At 50.1% G+C, this 20,790-nt stretch overlaps 1 protein-coding gene across 3 annotated transcripts in view; it reads right to left on the bottom strand.

Moving 5' to 3' along the window:
- The window catches only part of PCSK9 (proprotein convertase subtilisin/kexin type 9), a 28,018-nt gene extending 11,000 nt beyond the window's left edge, over positions 1–17,018 (bottom strand). The window contains exons 1-10 of one of the 3 annotated variants that reach the window (XM_079105597.1): positions 16,507–17,018; positions 13,351–13,542; positions 12,739–12,862; positions 10,295–10,428; positions 9,938–10,079; positions 8,680–8,876; positions 7,419–7,602; positions 5,662–5,835; positions 4,999–5,147; positions 4,103–4,280 (exon numbers count right to left, since the gene is read on the bottom strand). In XM_079105597.1, the coding sequence (XP_078961723.1) occupies positions 4,103–4,280; positions 4,999–5,147; positions 5,662–5,835; positions 7,419–7,602; positions 8,680–8,876; positions 9,938–10,079; positions 10,295–10,428; positions 12,739–12,862; positions 13,351–13,542; positions 16,507–16,713 (1,681 nt within the window). In that variant the 5' untranslated portion in view covers positions 16,714–17,018. Of the gene's footprint in view, positions 1–4,102; positions 4,281–4,998; positions 5,160–5,661; positions 5,836–7,418; positions 7,603–8,679; positions 8,877–9,937; positions 10,080–10,294; positions 10,429–12,738; positions 12,863–13,350; positions 13,543–16,506 lie in introns of all 3 variants that reach the window. The other 2 variants (XM_079105595.1, XM_079105596.1) reach the window with 2 other exon arrangements.
- Positions 17,019–20,790: the final 3,772 nt, after the last annotated feature.

Genomic DNA, 20,790 nt, shown 5'->3' with positions numbered 1-20,790 from the left:
TCTCTTGAGAGGAGATCAGTGGGGTACCTTTCTTGCACAAGGAGGCATAGGAAGTTTTTTCAACATGCTCAGCTATCCAGACACTCAGAGGTTGCTGTAGCAAGGATCCCTGGAGGCTTGGCTATGGCTCAAGATGGCAGCAGACCTCAGCATCAACCATGTGGTCCTGTGAGCAATGCAGGATGCTGGAGTTAGGAGGTCATGGAGGCTTCCACCAAGATTTCAAAGGAATGTCTGGGAAGCCAAAGTACCAGAGTACAGCAGGGGCAGAGTCCCTGCAGGCAGTCCCTGAGAGGGCAAAGCATGCAGATGTGAGGAGGAAGCCAAAACTGCAATGGAGACTCCCAAGATTAACAAATGCCAGTAACATGGGACATCATCCTAGGAAAGCTACAGGAATTGAGCAGAGACAAGTCAACAGAAAGGCCACTTGGGCTGCAACCAATAAGGCCACAGGGGTTAAGCTATGCAAGTTATTTGAACAGAGTATCATCATGCCACGTGCCCCAGATACCAGACATGGAGATACAGGACTTGTTTGCCCAGTTGAATTTCAGTCTCTTTGGTCTCATTCTTTTTTTCTATGCCCTATTTTTCTGAATGGAAATGTTTATTCTGTACCTTTATATATTAAATAATTGTAAATAGATTTTGATTTTTACAGGAGTTTATGATGCAAGCTTGTCCTGAGTCTCAGAGGAGACTGTGGGCTTGAACTGTTAGGCAATCTTGAAAGTGTTGAGACTATGGGGACTCTTGGAAATGGACAAAATGTATTTTGCATTGTGAGACGGTTATGAGCTTTCAGGGGCAGGGGTAGAACATTATGATTTGGATGTGAGGTATCCCCCAAAAGCTCCTGTATGAGACAATGCAAGGTTTAGAGGAGAAATTATTGGGTTATGAGAGCCTTAACTTAATCATTGAATCAATTCTCAGGGGACTAACAGAGTGGTAACTGAAGGTGGGTAGGTTGTGGTGAGTCATTGGGGGCATTGCCTTTGGAGTATATATTTTGTATCTGGTAAGTGGAGCTTCTCTCTCTGTTTCTAGATCATCATGTGAGCCATTTCTCTCCACTACACTCTTCTGCCATGATTTTGTATCTTACTTTGAGTCCCAGGGAATGGAGCTGGCCTCCTATAGACTGAGGTCTCTGAAATTGTGAGCCCCCAAACAAACTTTTCCTCCTCTAAAGTTGTTCTTGTCAGGTCTTTTAGTCACAGTTGTGAAAAAGCTGACCAAAACATAGTAAATGGGGGAAAAGGAAAGCATTTCTTTTAATCTGGAATAAAACCAGGATGTACACTCTTACCACTCTAATATAATGCTAGAAATTCTAGCCGGAACAATTAGGCAAGAAAAGGAAAGTAAAGAGATAAAAATAGGAAAGGAAGAAGTCAAATTATCACTGTTTGCAGATGATATGATCCTATTCCTAAAGATCCATAGAACTCCACCAGAAGACTTCTAGACCTATTAATACATTTGGCAAAGTAGCTGGTTATAAAATCAACATGCAAAAATCAATAGCTTTCCTGTATACCAGCAACAAATCTGCTGAGAAAGAAATCAAGAAAATAATTTCATTCAAAAAAAACCTTTAAAAAAACTAGGAATAAATCTAACTAAAGACATGAAATACCTCTACAATGAAGACTATAGAACATTCAAGAACAAAAGTGAAGAAGATCTCAGAAGATGGTAAGACTTCCCATGCTCATGGATAGGAAGAAATAATATTGTTAAAAGGGCCACAAAACCAAAAGCAAAATACAGATTCAATGCAATCCCTTTCAAAATACCAGTGACATTCTTCACAGAACTAGGGAAAACAGTCCTAAAATTCCTTTGGAAGAATAAAAGACCCAGAAGAGTCAAAGCAATTCTAAACCAAAACAACAATGCTGGAGGCAGCACAACACCTGACTTCAAGTTTTACTACAGAGCTAGACTAACAAAAGCAGCATGGTACTGGCACAACAGCAGACACATAGACCAATGGTACAGAACGGAAGACACAGAGACAGACCCACACATCTGTCTTCATCTGACCCTTAACAAAGTTGCCAAAAACATACATTGGAGAAAAGACAGCTTTTTAACAAAGGGTGTTGGGAAATTGTTTATCCATATCTAGAAGATGAAACTAAACCCTTATACCCTGCACAAAGATCAGCTCAAAATGGATCCCAGACCTAGGAATTAGATCAGAAACTATGCAACTCCTAGGGGAAATCTTAGGGTCAATAATCCAGCTTTTAGACACAGGCAACAGCTTTCTTAATAGGATTCCTAAAACTCAGCAAATAATTCCAAGAATTAATAAATAGGATGACATCAAATTAAAAGACTTTTGCACAGCAAAGGAAACAATTAGGAATGCAAAGAGAGAACCTACAGAATGGGAGGAAATCTTTCTAACTGCTCTTCTGACAGAGGATTAACATCTAGAATATACAAAGGACTCAAAAAACTTAACACCAAAATGTCAAACAACCCATTTAATAAATGGACAGATGAACTAAACAGACACCTCTCAAAAGAAGATATCCAAATGGCCAACAAATACATGAAAAAATGTTCAACATCACTAACAATTAGGTAAATGCAAATCAAAACTACACTGAGATTATCTCACACCAGTCAGAATGGCAGTCATTAAGAATACAAATAATAATAAATGCTGAAGAAGATGTGGAGAACACTGTTGGTTGGTGGGACTGTAAATTAGTACAACCACTATGGAAATCAGTATGGAGTTTCCTCAAAAGGGTAGAAATGGAACCACCATATGACCAATGATACCACTCTTCAGTGTGTATCCTGAAGAATCCAAGTCATCTTATTACAGTGACATGCACACCCACGTTTATAGCAGCACAATACACCATAGGCAAACTCGGGAACCAGCCTAGGTGTCCATTGGTGGATGAATGGATAAAGAAAATGTGGTATGTGTACACAATGGAGTTTATTCAGTCATAAAGAAAAAGGAAACCATGGCATTTTCAGGAAAATGGATGGAACTAGAGACCATCATGTTAAGTGAAATAAGTCAAACTCAGAGGGTTAAGAGTCGTATGTTTTCTGTCATATGCAGAAGGTAGAGAGGACAAAGAAAAAGAAAAGTGGGGGTGAATCTCCTAAAATCCAAGGGGAGATCAGTAGAGGAAAAGGACCAAGGGGCAGATAGGAGGTGGGGAAGGAGGGGCCAAGTGCTGTGGAGTGACATTGGCCAAATTACATGGTTGTATTGTGTAATGTGTGCATGTGTGAATATGTAAGGACAATCCCATCAGTATGTACAACTATAATGTATCCAAATTTAAAAAGTAGGAAAAAAGACAAAAGAGCCCCCAGGATCAAAGACGTTAAAGTGTTCCCTCCCCTTATTCCCAATATAAATAAAAAGTTAACAATAAATCATAAAATAAGTGTTTAAAAGGTCATTTACAAATATTTTGACAATAGCATATCTCTGAAAAGAGAGTAAGTGGATATATCATTTTCCTAGGGACACTCTAACAAATCCTACAACCTGCAAGGTTTCAAATAACATAAATTTGTTCTCTTGAAGTTTTGTAGGCCAAAAATCTTCCATCGAGGATTGGATTTCCAAAAATGTGGAAATAAATAATAATAAAAACAACAGTCAGAATGTGCATGATTCCATCCCCAGCTCAGCCCATAGCACCCATCCTCTCCAATTTACTGATGAGGAAACTGAAGCACAGAGCTGTTAATTAACTTGCCTAACTGTGAGTGGGAGAGTGGAATTCCCAGGTCACTCCAGGCCCCGGAGCCTGCTCGACCCTGCACTTCCTGCCCTTGCCACTCTGGAAGAGCTGTGGGCCCCTGCTCCAAATGCCCTCCTTCTCATTACAGCCACCAAAGCAGGTGACACCTTCTCATGCAGAAGGAAGCTAGTCGGAGAGAGTGACCTGCCGGGGTCACACTGTGGAAGTGGTAAAAGTGGAGTTTGCAACGGACACTGAGGCTCCAGAGTCTGACCGTCCATACTCCTGAGGACCAGGCAGGGGCTGGCCGTGTCAGGAGACAGGGACTCCTCCTCACCCTGGGGCAGGGCCCAGACTCCTACCTGTGAGGACATGGCCCTGCTGGTGACAGTGGACACGGGTCTCCGTATCAGTCCTGGCTGGAGGAGCTGTGTGGACGCTGCAGTTGGCCTGAGGTAGCAGGCAGCACCTGGCAACGGCGTAGACACCCTCACCCCCAAACGCGTTGTGGGCCAGACAGACCCGCCTGCTCCCTCGGGTCTGAGAGCCAAAGACAGAAACAGGAACCCACTGTAGAAATAGCTTGGGAAACACAAGATGCAAGGGCCAGAAGGCATCCACCCAAGCACCCAGTCCAAGTCCCTGGGATCCTCAACACGTCCTGTGTCCCACTCCTCTGCAGACAAGGAGCTCACTCCTGCCCAAGGCAGACTGTTCAGCCCATCAGCAGCTGTGTGTTTTATAAAGTCCTTCCAGAAACTGACAGTGACCTTAAAGTGAAGATACATGGAATCTAAGACACCAACACAGGGACCCGCCTCACTCTCCTGACCCAGTGGCCCCTCTAAGCCACACTCACAGCCAGCGAATCTCCCAGGCTAGAGCCTAGGGGCCCACACCCTCCCAGCCAGGCACAGCCTGCCCCCAAGTGGTAGGAGTGCATGTGTGCATCCCCTGAAGCATCGGCCGTGGGCCCTCTGAGCAAAAAGGTCCCTGGGATGCTGGGTCCAGGGCAGCCAAGCCCTGACTCTTGCTGTCCTCCCCCCTGCATCAGGAGGGTTCTGAACGTCCTGCAGTCTTCCAGGATGCCCTCTGGGTGTGGTGCACCAGCAGCACCCCACCCCTGACCTGGTCAACCCTTTCAACTGGGGTCCAGAGTATGCAGGGACCCACTGGGGTCACTAGGGCTGGGGGCTGATCAGGGTGGAAGTGAGAACCCTGTTTCCCGTGTAGACACACAAAAGAAGCGTGAGGTCACCTCGATGCGCTCGCCCTGCCGCTTCCCGCTTCTGGAGAAACTGGAGCAGCCCAGCAGCTCCTCGCCGGGGGCACAGTGGGCCATGGCTGTGGCTGTCCGCGTGGGCCCCGAGTGTGCTGACCACACAGTCCTGCAGTACAGCTGTCCACCTGTGACAAGGCCTAGGGTGAGGAGAGGGTGCAGGAGTGGAGGAGCATGCACCAGGGGATGCTAGAAGAAGCTTTAGTTCACGGGAGGAGAGCAGGAGCTTAAAGAACACATGGAATTTTTCCATAAGAACACACTATAAAAATGTTGCAAATCTGGCACAGTAATGCACACCTGTAATCCCAGTGGCTCAGGAGGCTGCCACAGGAGGATCGCCAGTTCAAAGGCAGCCTCTGTAAAAGCGAGGTGCTAAGCAACTCAATGAGACCCTGTCCCTAAGTAAAATACAAAATAGGGCTGGGGATGTGGCTCAGTGGCCGAGTGCCCCTGAGTTCAATCCCTAGTACCCATACCCCACTCCCTGCCAAAAAAAAAAGTTGCAAAGCCCTGTCCAAATCCAATCCTCTCTTAAGCAGTGCAATCCTCCTGGCACACACCAAGGACAGGGGAGACTTGTCAAGATCACACAGGCCTCTCAGCCCTAGGCCAGACTGCCCGTCCTGCCATCTTGCTTACCTCCTGAATGGGTGCTGGGGGGCAGTGCTGCCACCAGGTTAGGGGTCAGTACCCGCTGGTCCTCAGGGAACCAGGCCTCATTGATGACATCTTTAGCAGAGAAGTGGATCAGTCTCTGCCTCAGCTCAGCCAGAGTGAGCTCGGGTTCAGCTGTCAGCATCATGGCCACAATGCCTGGTGGGGGGGCAGTCAGAGATGTCAGTGGTCTGGCCCTCCTTCCCAACCAGGGCACTCCTGCTAGGATACACATGCACAGGCAGACACACAAACAAGCTGCTCTTCCTGAAGATAAGCCACCTGCAGTCCCTTGCTTAGTGAAAGCAGACAGACATCCTGCTCTCCTGCCGCCGGGTCTTGGCGATTGCTCTTCAGGAGAACTGTTCACCCACCAAATTGTAAATCAAATGACCTTTCTCCAAGAAGCTTCCCTGACCCTCAGGCAGTACAGGCGACTCCTCTGGGGTCCCTCTGACAGAGCCCTGACTGCTTTGTGTCCCTTGCTTGTCCATCTGCCTAGCCTATCAGACTTAGTGTCTGTGAGGGCACTGCTATGATTTGAATCTTTTTTTTTTTTTTTTTTTCAGTATTACGGATCAAACCCAGGCTTGGCACACACTAGGCAAGCACTCTGCCATTGAACTATATTCCTGGCCTTCTTTAACATTTTTTATTTTGGAATAAGGTCCCACTAAGTTGCCCAGGCTGGCCTAGAATTTGAGATCCTTCTGCCTCAGTCTCCTGAGTAACCGGGATTTCAGACTGTGCACTACCATGTCTAGCTGTTATGGTTTGAATCTGGAATGTCCTCCAATGCTGGTGTATTGGAGACTTGGTCCCCAGTGCAGCCATGCTCAGAGGTGGGGGCTCTGGGGGAGTGATCGGATCATGAGGACTCTGATCTTATCAGTGGATTAATCATTGGTAGCTGAGCAGACTATCGAGAGGTGATGGAAATATAAGCTGTAGGGCATGGTTGGAGAAATAAGTCGCTGGGAGCATGTCCTGGAAGGGTACATCTAGTCCCCAACCCCTTCTCTCTCTGCTTCCTGGCTGCCATGAGCTGAGAAGCTTTGCTCCAGCACATCTTTCCACCATGATGTTCTGCCTCACCTCAGGCCCAGAGAAATGGAGCCGCCAACCATGGGCTGAAATCTCTGATACCATGCATCAAAAATAATTCTTTCTTCTTCTAAGTTTTTGTTTTTTTGTCAGATGTCTGTCATAGCAATGAAAATCTGACTAACACACTGGGCTCGGTTTGGAATGTCCTCCAAAGGCCCAAATGTTCAAGGGTGGGTTCCCAACCTGTGAAGCTATTAGGAGGTGGCAGAACCTTTAGGAGAGGGGACCTAGTGGAAATAATCACTGGAGCCATGACCTTGAAGGGGATATTGGGACTCTGGCTTCCTCTTGTCTCTCTCTTTGCTTCCCAGTCACCACGAGCGACTTCGTCCACCACACACTCTCCACCACAATGTTCTGCCTCTCCAAAGACCCAGAGAAAATGAGGCCAAGAGACTAGGGACCAAAACCCCAGAAAGCATGAACTGAAATAAACCTTTCCTCCTTTAAGTTGATTACTTCAAATATTTTGTCACAGTAATAGGAAGTCGACTAGCACAGGCCCCCTCAGGTCTTCCTCATGTTTGGTCCTCCAACACGGAGCCTGTCACTCAGAGGTCCTGGCACAGACCCTGCCTGCCTGCCCAACAGGCTATTTGCATCATGGTGGCCAGGATTACAGGGTGGTGACTCACCAGCCACGTGGGCAGCAGCCTGTGATGTCCCACTCTGTGACACAAAGCAAGTGCTACAGTCACTGGAGGCACCAATGATGTCCTCTCCTGGGGCAAAGAGGTCCACGCAGCGGCCATAGTTGGTCCCCAAGGTCCCCAGGGTCACTGGCTGGTCCTGGGCATTGGTGGCTCCAACTGTGATGACCTGGAAAGGTAGAGAGGAGGGTGACAGAAAAAGAGACAACCATATACCCAGCACCGTTCCTGATGCCCCTGTGGAACTGTCATCCTGGTGGAGTGTCAGACATTAAACAGGAAACCACCCCATGCTCTTTGGCAGTTATAAGCCTCATGGGGAAACCCAGCGCAGGCAAGGTGGAGATGCTTGAATCCAGCAGTGGGGAAGGCTCTGCTGGGCCAGAGAAGGCCCAGGTCATACTACCAGGTTTGTACCTGCACCCCCACCCCCGTCCATGCCGCATGCCAGACCATGAAGCCCTCAGAGTGGAACGAGAGCCCCTCCCTTCGGTACCCCCGGCACCAAGACAGCCTGACACATGGTGGGGGTCCTGCAAATGTTACTCAGATGAAGGACAAGGTGCCCCCCACCCCAGCCTGCCATCAGCTCCTCCAGAGCAGAGGCGCCATCTGTGTTCATAAGCCCCACTGCTTGGAACGTGCCTGCGACAGCGACAGACGCACAGCAGAGCTCAGGATGTTCCTCACAGGAGTGGCTCTGGGCCCTCAATGGCTCCCAATCTCATTAGCCTTGCTCAGGGGGTCAGTCATGAGGGCCGGGGCAGGGGCTTTAGGGAGGCATGGACGGTGGGGAGGCTTTGGGGTGCTGCACAGGAGGAAGGGGTGGGCTGGCTAGTGCTTTAGGTGGAGCCCCAGGGGCCTCATAGGTGGCCTGGGAGAGCAAGCAGGGAAAGGTAGGAGAAGGCTGAGGACGCCATTCTGGCCACTCAGGAGAGCACAGAGGAGCCCAGGTGAGGCCCAAGGTCCTTGGGAGGAGGAAAGGGGCTGGGCATACAGAAGACTTTCGGGAAGAAAATGGCCAGGACAGGACCTGGGGGTGTGGCTGCATGGGGAGGGGAGTTGGGGTGCTGCTACTCCTAGACTGGCACAGCAGAGGCACAGCCCCCTCCCTGGCTCCTGCACTGAGGGGTCTGACAACTTCCTCCAAAGCTGCAGCTGCTCCGCCTCCAGCAACACCCCACTGGAAGCCCCGGGGCCTGCCTGTTTCCCCTCCTTCCCGGGGGCCAGCAGCATTGGCACCTACCTCTGGAGCTGAGGCTGGGGAGTAGAGGCAGGCGTCATCCCGGAAGTTGCCTGCAGCAGCCACCAGCACCATGCCAGTCCTCACCAGGTGCCGGCAGGCAGCATTGAGGATCCGGCTGTACCCACCCACCAGGGGCAACAGAACCACCAGCGGCCCCACGGGTTGGGTCAGCTGGCTTTTCCGAATAAACTCCAGGCCTAAGAGAACAAAGCCCAGTGACTTCCTGGGGAGATGTACTTGCGCCTGCACCCTCTTCTGGCAGGGGCACAGGGTGATGGTTCATTTTGTGTCACCTTTGTGCCCTGAGTTTGGTCACACCCCAGTTTAAATGCTGCTGTGAAGATAGCTTTTATATGCAACTAACATTTAAACCACTTATTCATTTACTTTGAGCAGGTAACCTCCAGTGTATGGGAAGGCCCCTTCCAATTAGTTAGAAGACAGAGAAGACTGAATGAGGTCTCTGGAGGCAGGAGAGCAGAGCTCATGGGCACAGCCGGGCTCCTGAGCCACTCGGTCTCTCAATCAGGCTGGGGCTGCCTCTGCCAGCTGAGAGCCTGCAGCTTCCCCAGTGAGATCACAGACTCTAGCTGTGTGACCCTAGGCAGGGCACCCGTCTCTGGCTGGTTGGACTAATGGTTAACAGGTGTCACATGCCAGCCTCAGGGCCTGCTGTGTGAGGTCCTTTGTTCAGTATGTGGGCTCAGCAGGATGTTGGTGAGTCACAGCTCCCTCCCTCTTCTCTGTCCACAGGCCCCCAGAGTGTTAGCTCTCAGCTGGACATCCCAGGTGCCACCAGATGGACAGAATGAAGTGACCTGCAAAAGTCCCAGAAGGCCCTTGCCAGTTCCTCCACCAAGTCTGCCTGGCCAGGGTGACCTGCCAGGCCTGACCAGACATGCAAGTCAGTGAGATAATAGGATTTAGAGGTAAGTAAGCAGAAGATGGAGGGAGCTCATTTGAATCATCTCAGGGGCCATCTGAATCTAAAATAACGTGACAAAAGATACAACTATTTCAAAGGAAGTGGAAAGCGGGGCGTGAGGAATTGAGGAAAGAGTACCCACCTGGCTGAGCCTCTGCCCTCCTGACTTTGGTTTCTCCCTTTGCCCATGTGGTCTCAGGGCCCTGCCTGTCTAACGCTCTGGACCTCCAGAGCCTTCTCCGCCAGGAGAATTAGTGCACCTGGGCTTAACCCAGCCGCCCCCACATCAGGTCCAGATGGAGAGAGGCTAGTGCCTCAAGGGCTGCCACTCACCTATGAGGGTGCTGCTGACAGTGCCCTTCCCCTGGCAGTTGAGCACACGCAGGCTGCGCAGGTTGGTGCCCTTGGCCACACCAGCATCCCGGCCGCTGACCACCCCTGCCAGGTGAGTGCCGTGGCTGTCACACTTGCTAGCCTGTTCAACCAACACAAGGACCATGTAAGAAAGCCAGCCCAGCCCACGAGACCTCAGCAGTGGGTGGACGGACTGGCACTGCCTCCCCACCCAACAGCAAAGAAGGGACAGTGGCTGCTGGGTCATGCAGCCTCGGTGCTCCAGGGGTGGGGGTCCCCCTAGATCCAAGAGGGGAGTGAGGGATGGCAACCTTCCCACCTGAGAGTCATGCTCACCTGTCTGTGGAAGCGTGTCCCATCCTCCTCAGGCACACTCTCAAAGTCGGTGACAGTGACCCTGCCCTCAATTTCCCGGTGGCCACTCTGGATGCTGGTGTCCAAGAGATAAACCTCCACCAGGCCACCTCCATCTTTCCAAGGCAGCATTGTGGGAGAGCATACCCATGAGGTCAATGTTATAACTACTGCACACAAGCTGTCTATCATGTCCCAGGCCCTGCTGTAAGCACCGGAAATACATTAACTCATTTAATCTTACAAAAATTCAAGCTATGTACCTTTATGTTTTTACTTTACTGACAAAGGCTGTGAGGTGTAGGGAACTGTCCAAGGCCAAGCAGCTGGCAAGTGACAGAGACAGGAAATGAACCACGAACATGAACAATAGGGGCATTTGAAAAACAATAAGTATCATGGTGTAAATAAACCGAGCCCACATTTATAGCCTTTACAGGATCCTGAGCCAGAGGGGGACAGTACAAGATTTGGAGAGTTCAAGGAGAAAAGCAGGGCCACCTGAGCTGGCTAGCTCATGTCACTGAGGACACGGGTTGGGAGAGGCTGCATGAGTCTGGGCCTCTTGGCACCAGGTCTGTGCTTTTGCTGTGCCACCTTCCTCTAAGGCTGCCATGGTGACCCACTGAAAATGCTTCATTGTCAATGTGACATGACGTCATGTATCACGACAGGACCAAAGTGTGTATTTTGGGTAGGGCTGCTGTAACAAATTACCACAAATGCCGTGACTTACGCCAGACATTTCTTCCATCACAGTTACAAAGGCCAGAAGTTCAAGACTAAAGGGTTAGCCAGGCCACACTCCCTGCAAAGGCTCTAGGAAGCCTCTTCCACTTCCTGTTGGCTACTGGCATTCCTTGGCTTGTGGTCACATTGCTCCATCTCTGCCTGTCTCCACAGGGCCTTCTCTGCTGTATGTCTCAACTCTCCCTCTGCCTTTCTCTTACAAGAAAGGGCATTGGATTGAGAAATTGCTGGACAATCCAGGTTGATCTCCTCTCAATATCCTTAATTACATCTACTGAACCTTTTTTCCAAATAAGGTCACATTCACAGGCTCTGAGTACATGTATCATTTAGCCTGTGGCTTCTCTGAGATCCTACACTAATTTCAGGCAAGGTAGCCCCTGTCTCACTTCTTCCCACCACACCACACTGCCAGAGCTGGACGTGCTCCAGTCTGTCACCTCCCGGCCTGTGGTGGAAGGAGACTGGGGAAGAAACCTCTCTCATCCATGCCACCGGTTCGTGGTACTTGGTGACAGCATGCTCAGGCCTTCCCTCACTCCTGCTTGGCTGGGACCTTGCTGCTCTCTGGCCCTTGGGTGTGGACCTGGGACCCTGGGCGCCTTAGGACTCATCTGGAGAGGCGCACCTGTATGGAAGGCAGCTCCTTCTGCAGAGCCCCCTGTGCTGCCCGGCACAGGCCGCCCAGACCAGGCTCTCACCCTCGTCAGGTGCCCCATCTCCTCACCCTCCACCTGTGCATAACCCCTTCCTGTCACAAGGACAGCAGCTCGAAGCACCTTTCCGTTCCCAAAGGCTTTGTACATCCTTCACCTCATTGGAGCCTCACAACAACCCTGTGAAGAGGACAGGGACAGGTTACTGTGCCCATTTTACAGATCAGGACAAAGAAGCTCAGAGAGGGAAGCAGCTCCCAAAGACCCTGCAATTATCAGGTAAGGGGTGGAGACTGAGCCCACCCCAAGTTCTGAGGCCTCATTTCTCGTTGCACTGATCCTCCACAGAGCTCAACCCCAGGCTGTGGGCACCTCAAACTCAACATGGTCTAACAAGAACCGATCTTCTCCCCTAAGCAGGGGTGCTTTCAGCCTTCCCCATCTCGGTGTCACCCATGGGGCCCTGCCAGGACCCAGGCCATTCTTCCTGGCCTCTCCTCCCCACCTCCATAGGCAGGCTGTACCAGGCAGAAGGAAGGTTAGGTGGCAAGAACTGGAGGGGACATGGCATGACCCACACAGGGAGACCCAGGCAGTCTAATGGAGCTGAAGGTAGGGTGGGCAGGTGAGGAGACAAGGGGTAGGTGGGGGCAGCCCAGATGAGGCTGTGTCTGTCCCACTCAGGGGTCTGGTCCTGTCTGCAGCACTGGGCATGCAGGGAAAACAAGTCACGGTCAGATTTAGCCTTCCCCAAGAAAGATGTAGCCTTGGAGAGGAGAGGTGAACAAGAGCTTCTAGAAGGTGGAAGAGAAGATCACTTAAGGAAGACGCCTGCATTCTGGGTGGAAGAAAAGAAAGTAAGAGGGAGCTGTACAAGGTACAGGACAGAAGAGGTCAGCAGAATACACTGAGTCTCAAGCCTCTGAGAGGCGAGACCCCAGGGCGTGGAGAAGAGAGGCCACAGCAGAGTGAAGGCATTCAGCTCAGGTGCAGATGGCCAGACACAACTGGGGGTCTTACTGGGGGCTCTGTACTCCTTCGCCTGGTAGTGTGCAGGGCTGATCCGCTCCAGGTTCCACGGGATGCTCTGGGCAAACACAGAGGAGTCTTCCTCGATATATTCAACATGGGGCAACCTCAGGGCCTGCAGAAGACAGGGGCCAGGGAACTCTGCCTCAGAGCCACTTGGTCAGCACCACCTGGTCAAACCTGTCTCCATGTCCTTTTATGTGCTTTTCTGAAATGGCTTAGGTTCCAGCAAGTGTCCCAGGGCCTTGTCCCCACAGGGTCCCACAAGTAGCAGAGGCTTCTGCACAAGGGTACCTAGCAGGCAGACTGCCAGGTTGGACACCATCTCTGCCCCTAGCTGTCTGCCTGGTCCTTTCTTGAACCTCAGAATCCTCATTTCAAATTTAGATGGACGTACCACTGGGGTACAGCCAGGCTTCCAAGGCATCTACATATTGAACCGATGGTCACTGGGCTTGGTATCGGCGGTACCCTTGTTTGCGCTCAGTAATCATTTGCTGTCTCCCCCTGGTTTTTAGCTATGGGCATATTAATGTCAGTGCCCAACATGCAAGTGCTGCCCAGCCCCATCAGAGAGTGCCATGTCCAGAGAGGGTGACTCACCAGGTCCAGCAGGTCACTGCTCATCTTCACCAGGAAGCCAGGAAACAGGTCGTGGAAGAGATGAAGGACCTTAGTGAGATAGCCTCGGCGGGCAGCCTGGGCCTGCAGGCGGTGGGCCACGCGCTCTGTCTGCCATCGGTGGCTCTCCTCCCCCAGCACCACTATGTAGGTTCCCGGCAACCTCCAGGCATCCTGGCCCCAAGCAAGGAAGGTAACATGATGAACATTAAAACATCAACAATCTCCTTCTGCTCCACTGATCTTCCCTATGTCTTTATGATATCAAGCCCCCACCCCACCTTTCCCCCTCATTTTGCTCTAGCAAAAAGGATTTCATTCAACCCTTGATTCTCTGAATTGGGCTTATTTCACTCAGCACGATTATCTCCAGTTCCATCCATTCACTGGCACATGCCATAATTTCATTCATCTATAAAGCACCAGTTAAAAAAATTACCAGCAAGCCCTCCCCTTACCTTATCCATCCCTGTTTACAAATTAGGATTACAACATAAGAAACACAATCAAGTATATTCAACTATAAACACAAGTTACCGAATTAGGACTGAAAACCAAAGCCCATATATAGGCCAACTCTCAGCATTAACGTAGTTTACACACTTCCAAGCTGGTCAGTTGGGCACAAAGAGTTCTCTTCTGTAACTGCACCCACATTTCTAGGAACAAACCCAGGCCTGGTCATTCCTGCAGCCCTGCCCAAAGGCCAGTCACTCCCAAAAGCCTTCCTAGTCACACTCCCTGCTAGTACCCCACTCAAAAAAAAATCACTTCCTCACCATCTAGCACCTCCATGACTCCCGTCCAGAGGCAGGGCAGAAGAGAACATTCACAGGCTTTGGAGCCAGAAAAATGTGGACCTGAATTCCAGCTCCAGTGTTTACTGGCTGTGTGGCATAAGCAAGTCACTTAACCTTTCTGAGCCTCAGATATCGCCTCTGAATTACAGGAACCACAATACCTATGGAACAGGCCTGCTGTCAAGGCCAAGAGAGAAGGTTGTATAATGCAGGCAGAAGGCCGCAACTGTCCAAGATTTATCTGGTCTTAGCTCTTGCCTGCTGCAACTGGCCTCAAGCAGACACACCTGCTTGAGAGGCTTTCCTGGTTCTCCCCAGCCTGTTGAATGAAGTTCAGTCTCCGTGTCCTCTGCAGCCACTCTGCCTCACCCCACCTCTGCAGCCTGCCGCCTATATCTCTATCTAGGCACCTTAGACTGTAGCAGAGAAGAGTCCACAGCCCTTTGTTCAAAGTTTTAAGACGTGAAGGATTTCAAGATTCAGAATTCATTTGGATTTAGAAAAGTCAGTAATGGGCAATCAGGGATCCAGCTCAGAGTAGTCTGCACTGTCCTCTATACTGCCAAATGTATGAATATGCATCTTTGCACAAGTGGAATAAACGAAGATCATGAACAAACTCAGTTCAGGCTAGGTTCTACCGCTAAATAAATTACAAAATGTCTTTGGCTTTGGGAACACTTTACATGTCCTTGCTTCCTTGTGCTCCGCCTCTTTCCCGGCTCTGAACCCTTGCCCTGCTCCCTCCCTTAGAGTAAAATTCTCCTGCTCTCCACTGAAGGAAAATGTTATGAATCAGGAGGGCGCTCTGCACAGTGGAATGAGACTTCTCCTGGATCCAGTGCACCAAGGAGATGGTGCACCCCCACTCTGGGCCTCAATTTCTCAGGTCTGAAATAAAGGATAGGCCTAATACCTATTAAGTATTTTCATTCTAAATTCTATTCCCAGAAACCATCTGTTGCATGGAAGAAAAAGTGAACTTCGTGAAGTTGCTTTTCCAAACTTCCTCCAGGGAAGAAACAGCCTCAAGCACTTGGCCCAGGTGGTTGTCCAGCCTCTGATCACTGGCCTCCAGGATGGGGTACAGAACAATTATTTTGGGGTAGGGGAGACCACAACCCCAGGATATCTCTCCACAGGTGAAAGGATCAGGGGAAACGTAGAGGGTGGTCGGAACTGAGCAAAGGCCTGACACCTGCTCCAGCACACAGAAGGGCAGGCCAGGCAGCTGCTAGCACAGGATCCCCACTTTGCACACCCGCCCCCACAGCTGTGCATGGAGGGTGTGGCCAGGTCACACTGCAACCAGGGACATAACTACTTGCTGCAACTAACTTCTTCTGGTTCTTACATCCTGGGGTCATTCAGGGGTCGCCAACATTCCTTTTCCCTCATCCCTTCGGAAAGGATTGTCACTTCCGCTTTAATAGAGACTCTAGGTTAAGTAGCTTGCCAAGCTCCACGCAGCTAGAGAGAGGAAGCCACGGATGATACCACATCTGATTCCAAGCCTAGGCAACAGAACCTCAGCCCAACCCTGGGAAGGTTATAACTGGAGGGAAACGACAGCCCCACCCTGGGCAGGAGCTTCCTACAGACCAGGGCCAAGGGCAAGCAGAGGTTCAGGAACTTCGCCCTGCCCACCCTAGGAGACCCGCACCTGCGCAGAACTCGCCCCAGGGTCCTGGCTACCTGGTGCACCAGCTTCCGAGGCCCCCAGTACTTAAAGCCCTTCCTCTAACCTAACTCCCAAAGACCCCCGTAGACCTTGAGAATAATTCGACCCGTTCCCCTTTAGTTTCTTCGGCTGAAAAAGATGCAGTGTCAGAGCCGGAGTTCTAAGACAAGAACTTGCCTCCCGATTCTCCACCCCTACATAAAATGATGCCCTCTCCCCAGTACTCAGCACACCCAGAACTAAGTCAGAACACACGGGAATAAGCCTGCTTCCTCAGCACCCTGGGCCATGCTAAGCGCGCTGGGGCGTTGCCTCCTTCGCCCCTCCGAGCCGCGGTGAGCCAGACCTCTAGAATCCGGGCAGGCGATCTGGGCAGTACTCCGCTAGCCGCCGTCGTGGCATCCACGCTACTGTTCCACCGCACGGTGCAGCCGCGTGCTCCAGCGCGTCCCCAAGCGCCCTTGTCAGTTCTCTTTCCCCTGCTACCTAGCCCGTCCTGCCAGAGATCGCGCCAAGCCACCACAGGACCAGCAGAAGACCCTCGGAGACCTTCACTCCAGCCCCTCCCTTACACTGGGAAACGGGCAGGAGAAGAAAGGGCATCTGCACAGGTCCGGGTGGCAAGTTCGCCACCGCCTCCCACCCCAGCGCCCCCACCTTGGCGCAGCTGTGGAAGGTGGCAGAGACCACGTGCGGGGCCGATTCGACTGGGCCGTCCTCCTCCGAGGGGAAGGCGAATACCAGCTCCTCGTAGTCGCCGTCCTCGTCCTCCTGGGAGTGGGCGTTCGCGGGACTCAGGAAGAGCAGCAGCAGCACCAGCGACGGCAGCGGCCACAGTGGCCGCAGAGAGCTGCGGGTGCCCATCAGGGCGATTGGAGAGATTTGCGTTCCAACCGCCGGAGACCCAGAGGCCGCGCCCTGTTCTTGGAATAGGGAAGGACCTGCGGGCACGGGAGCTCGGGACCCTGCGGGGCCAAGTGCGCCGAGTCCCGCCGGGGCAGCCGGAGTCAGACCGCAGGGCTCACTCCCGCTGGCTTGGACCCAGAGGGGCGTGGCGCAGAGACTGCCCAAAGCAGCGGGTGCCTCGACGTCGGGGAGGAAACCTTCTGGGGTGTGGGTGCTCGACGCCCGGGTCCGGGAGATCACGCCACCAGAGCCCCATCGGACGATCCTATCTGATTAAACATTAACGGAGCCCGGGGACTGGAGGATCAGGTTTCGGCCTCGCCCTCCCCAAACGGCGTCACATTACGCTCACAGGGAGTAAAAGACAATCCCAAATCCTAATTGGGCTGAGAGCGGGGCTGCGCTTCGGAATCGTCCGGTCTCCGCCTCTCACCCGGAGCCCAGTGAGATGCCAGGCTCCGAGTTCTGTTGGCCCACCTCGCCGGGGTTTCCGGGGTCTGCCCTGCCACCCGTCAACCATCCCTTCGTCGCTCCCTCGAAGGATGTTAAACAACCTTCCTGGGCCGTCCTTCCTGTGACTGGTGACCCTTCCTAATCAATCTGACTGCAAACTCGTCACTGCCCACTGAATTTTTTACACCGGCAGTAACTTGGCATTCTAAACTCAGCCTGAATCCCTCTCAGTCCTTTGTCCCTTAGGCACCCTGCCCCTGTATCTCACCATGGGCGTACCTTGAAGACACTGCTCGCTTTTGATTTCCAGTCTGCTGTATTAAGATTCAGTTTTTAAATCTGCAAATATGACATATAGATACATTCAAAATTCCATTGTAGGCACAAGCTCAGTGTTTCAAACAATTCAGTTTGCACGGATTCCTTTTACATACCATGTCCAAGAACTCAACAGGACAAGTGCCTGATAAATGCCTACTGTGTACCAGGCAGAAGAACGCAAATGAGAAAGGGAAGCTCAGGCCTTGGGTTGCTCTGTGACAAAACATGAGGTGTCCTCTTCCCAGAAGGAAAAAACAAAGGTGGCTTTAGGGTCCCATTCTGTAGATGTACAGTGAATTCTCAGGACAGAATCTGGGTCTTAGTGTCCAGAGACTGGTCTTAGAGTCTTGCTGCCCTTTCCACCTTGTTTGGAAAGACCTGACTTCAGAGGGCTCACCAGACAAAACTATAAAACCAGTGAGTTGACAGTGGCCTGTGGGAGGTGAGATCAAAGCCACCCCCTTTTTAAATTTTTTTTTAAATTTATTTTTTGCGGTGCTGGGGATTGAACCCAGGGCCTTGTGCTTGCAAGACAAGCGCTCTACCAACTAAGTTATATCCTCAACCACCCCACTTTGTTCTTTTGCTTCATCCCCCCACCAAATACCCCCACCATCCTGGCACAAAGTAGGATCTCATTATTTGCTAAAAGGGGTAAGTGGAGGATCTCCTTCCTGTGGCCAGTAAGCAGAATCGCATTTCAAACTTGCTGTTGGCAGCTGCCTCATCCAAGGCCTCCTCCTGTAGCAAGACTAGCTAAGAATAGCTGGGAGCAAAACTTCTGCGAGGCTTCTCACCTCTCAGGGGTTCCCAGCATGTACCAGAGGATGATGATGCATATGCACAGAGGGACTGGGATGTCTTCAGGCGGAGGCGGGGACCACTGTCCAGAATGCAGTGGGCATGTCTGTACGGAGGTTAGGGAGGAAGGAAGCTCCACAGGCAACCTGGGTTCTGCAACAGATGGAACCAGAGGGGCAATCACTTCTCATCCCGCATCCTCCACTGCACTCTTTGGGGGACCAGCCCCAGCTGGGCCTTCTGCCACTTGGCAGGGTTTTCAGCCCTCATTAATCATCTTTCACTGTAAGTTACCCAAAGCGGCTGGGTCACCTCCTCCTTCTTTTCAGATCCGGTTCCCATATTCTGGACACTGATCACCAGCCTACTTCCTTGAGAGGTCAAATTCAAATGAATGTACAGGAGAAGTTTGTCTTCTTCCCACTCCTGAACCCTGTCTTCCTAGGAGAAAACACTGTTACCCATGGCAGTGGGTTGACTAGTGTCCCCAGAAGATATGTCCACTCCTATCCCCTGTGATTATGACCCTATTTGGAAAGAAGGCCTTTGCAGATGTAATTAAACAAAGGACCCCATGATGAGCTAATCCTGGGTTTAGGGTGGGCTTTAAATTCAATGGTTGGTTTTGTAAGAGAGGAGGAGATAGTGTAAGACATAGAGAGGGATTAAGGGGAGAAGGCCACCTAAAGACAGAGGCTCAGACCTGTGATGGGGACATAGGCAAGGAAAGTCAGAAGCCACTGGAACCTGAAAGGCAAGGAAGTTTCTCCCAAGAGCCTTCAGACAACGTGGTCCTGCCAACCCTCGATGGAAGATTTTTGGCCTACAAAACTTCAAGAGAACAAATTTATGTTATTTGAAACCTTGCAGGTTGTAGGATTTGTTAGAGTATCCCTAGGAAAATGATATACCCACTTACTTTCTTTTCAGAGATACGCTATTTTTGTCAAAATATTTGTAAATGACCTTTTAAACACTTATTTTATGATTTATTGTTAACTTTTTATTTATATTGGGAATAAGGGGAGGGAACACTTTAACGTCTTTGATCCTGGGGGCTCTTTTGTCTTTTTTCCTACTTTTTAAATTTGGATACATTATAGTTGTACATACTGATGGGATTGTCCTTACATATTCACACATGCACACATTACACAATACAACCATGTAATTTGGCCAATGTCACTCTACAGCACTTGGCCCCTCCTTCCCCACCTCCTATCTGCCCCTTGGTCCTTTTCCTCTACTGATCTCCCCTTGGATTTTAGGAGATTCACCCCCACTTTTCTTTTTCTTTGTCCTCTCTACCTTCTGCATATGACAGAAAACATACGACTCTTAACCCTCTGAGTTTGACTTATTTCACTTAACATGATGGTCTCTAGTTCCATCCATTTTCCTGAAAATGCCATGGTTTCCTTTTTCTTTATGACTGAATAAACTCCATTGTGTACACATACCACATTTTCTTTATCCATTCATCCACCAATGGACACCTAGGCTGGTTCCCGAGTTTGCCTATGGTGTATTGTGCTGCTATAAACATGGGTGTGCATGACACTGTAATAAGATGACTTGGATTCTTCAGGATACACACTGAAGAGTGGTATCATTGGTCATATGGTGGTTCCATTTCTACCCTTTTGAGGAAACTCCATACTGATTTCCATAGTGGTTGTACTAATTTACAGTCCCACCAACCAACAGTGTTCTCCACATCTTCTCCAGCATTTATTATTATTTGTATTCTTAATGACTGCCATTCTGACTGGTGTGAGATAATCTCAGTGTAGTTTTGATTTGCATTTACCTAATTGTTAGTGATGTTGAACATTTTTTCATGTATTTGTTGGCCATTTGGATATCTTCTTTTGAGAGGTGTCTGTTTAGTTCATCTGTCCATTTATTAAATGGGTTGTTTGACATTTTGGTGTTAAGTTTTTTGAGTCCTTTGTATATTCTAGATGTTAATCCTCTGTCAGAAGAGCAGTTAGAAAGATTTCCTCCCATTCTGTAGGTTCTCTCTTTGCATTCCTAATTGTTTCCTTTGCTGTGCAAAAGTCTTTTAATTTGATGTCATCCTATTTATTAATTCTTGGAATTATTTGCTGAGTTTTAGGAATCCTATTAAGAAAGCTGTTGCCTGTGTCTAAAAGCTGGATTATTGACCCTAAGATTTCCCCTAGGAGTTGCATAGTTTCTGATCTAATTCCTAGGTCTGGGATCCATTTTGAGCTGATCTTTGTGCAGGGTATAAGGGTTTAGTTTCATCTTCTAGATATGGATAAACAATTTCCCAACACCCTTTGTTAAAAAGCTGTCTTTTCTCCAATGTATGTTTTTGGCAACTTTGTTAAGGGTCAGATGAAGACAGATGTGTGGGTCTGTCTCTGTGTCTTCCGTTCTGTACCATTGGTCTATGTGTCTGCTGTTGTGCCAGTACCATGCTGCTTTTGTTAG

Source organism: Sciurus vulgaris, assembly GCF_902686455.1.
Source record: "Sciurus vulgaris genome assembly, chromosome: 1".
Taxonomy (NCBI): domain Eukaryota; kingdom Metazoa; phylum Chordata; class Mammalia; order Rodentia; family Sciuridae; genus Sciurus; species Sciurus vulgaris.
The sequence above is the reverse complement of the archived record's forward strand: the minus strand, read 5'-3'. Positions and strand labels throughout refer to the sequence as shown.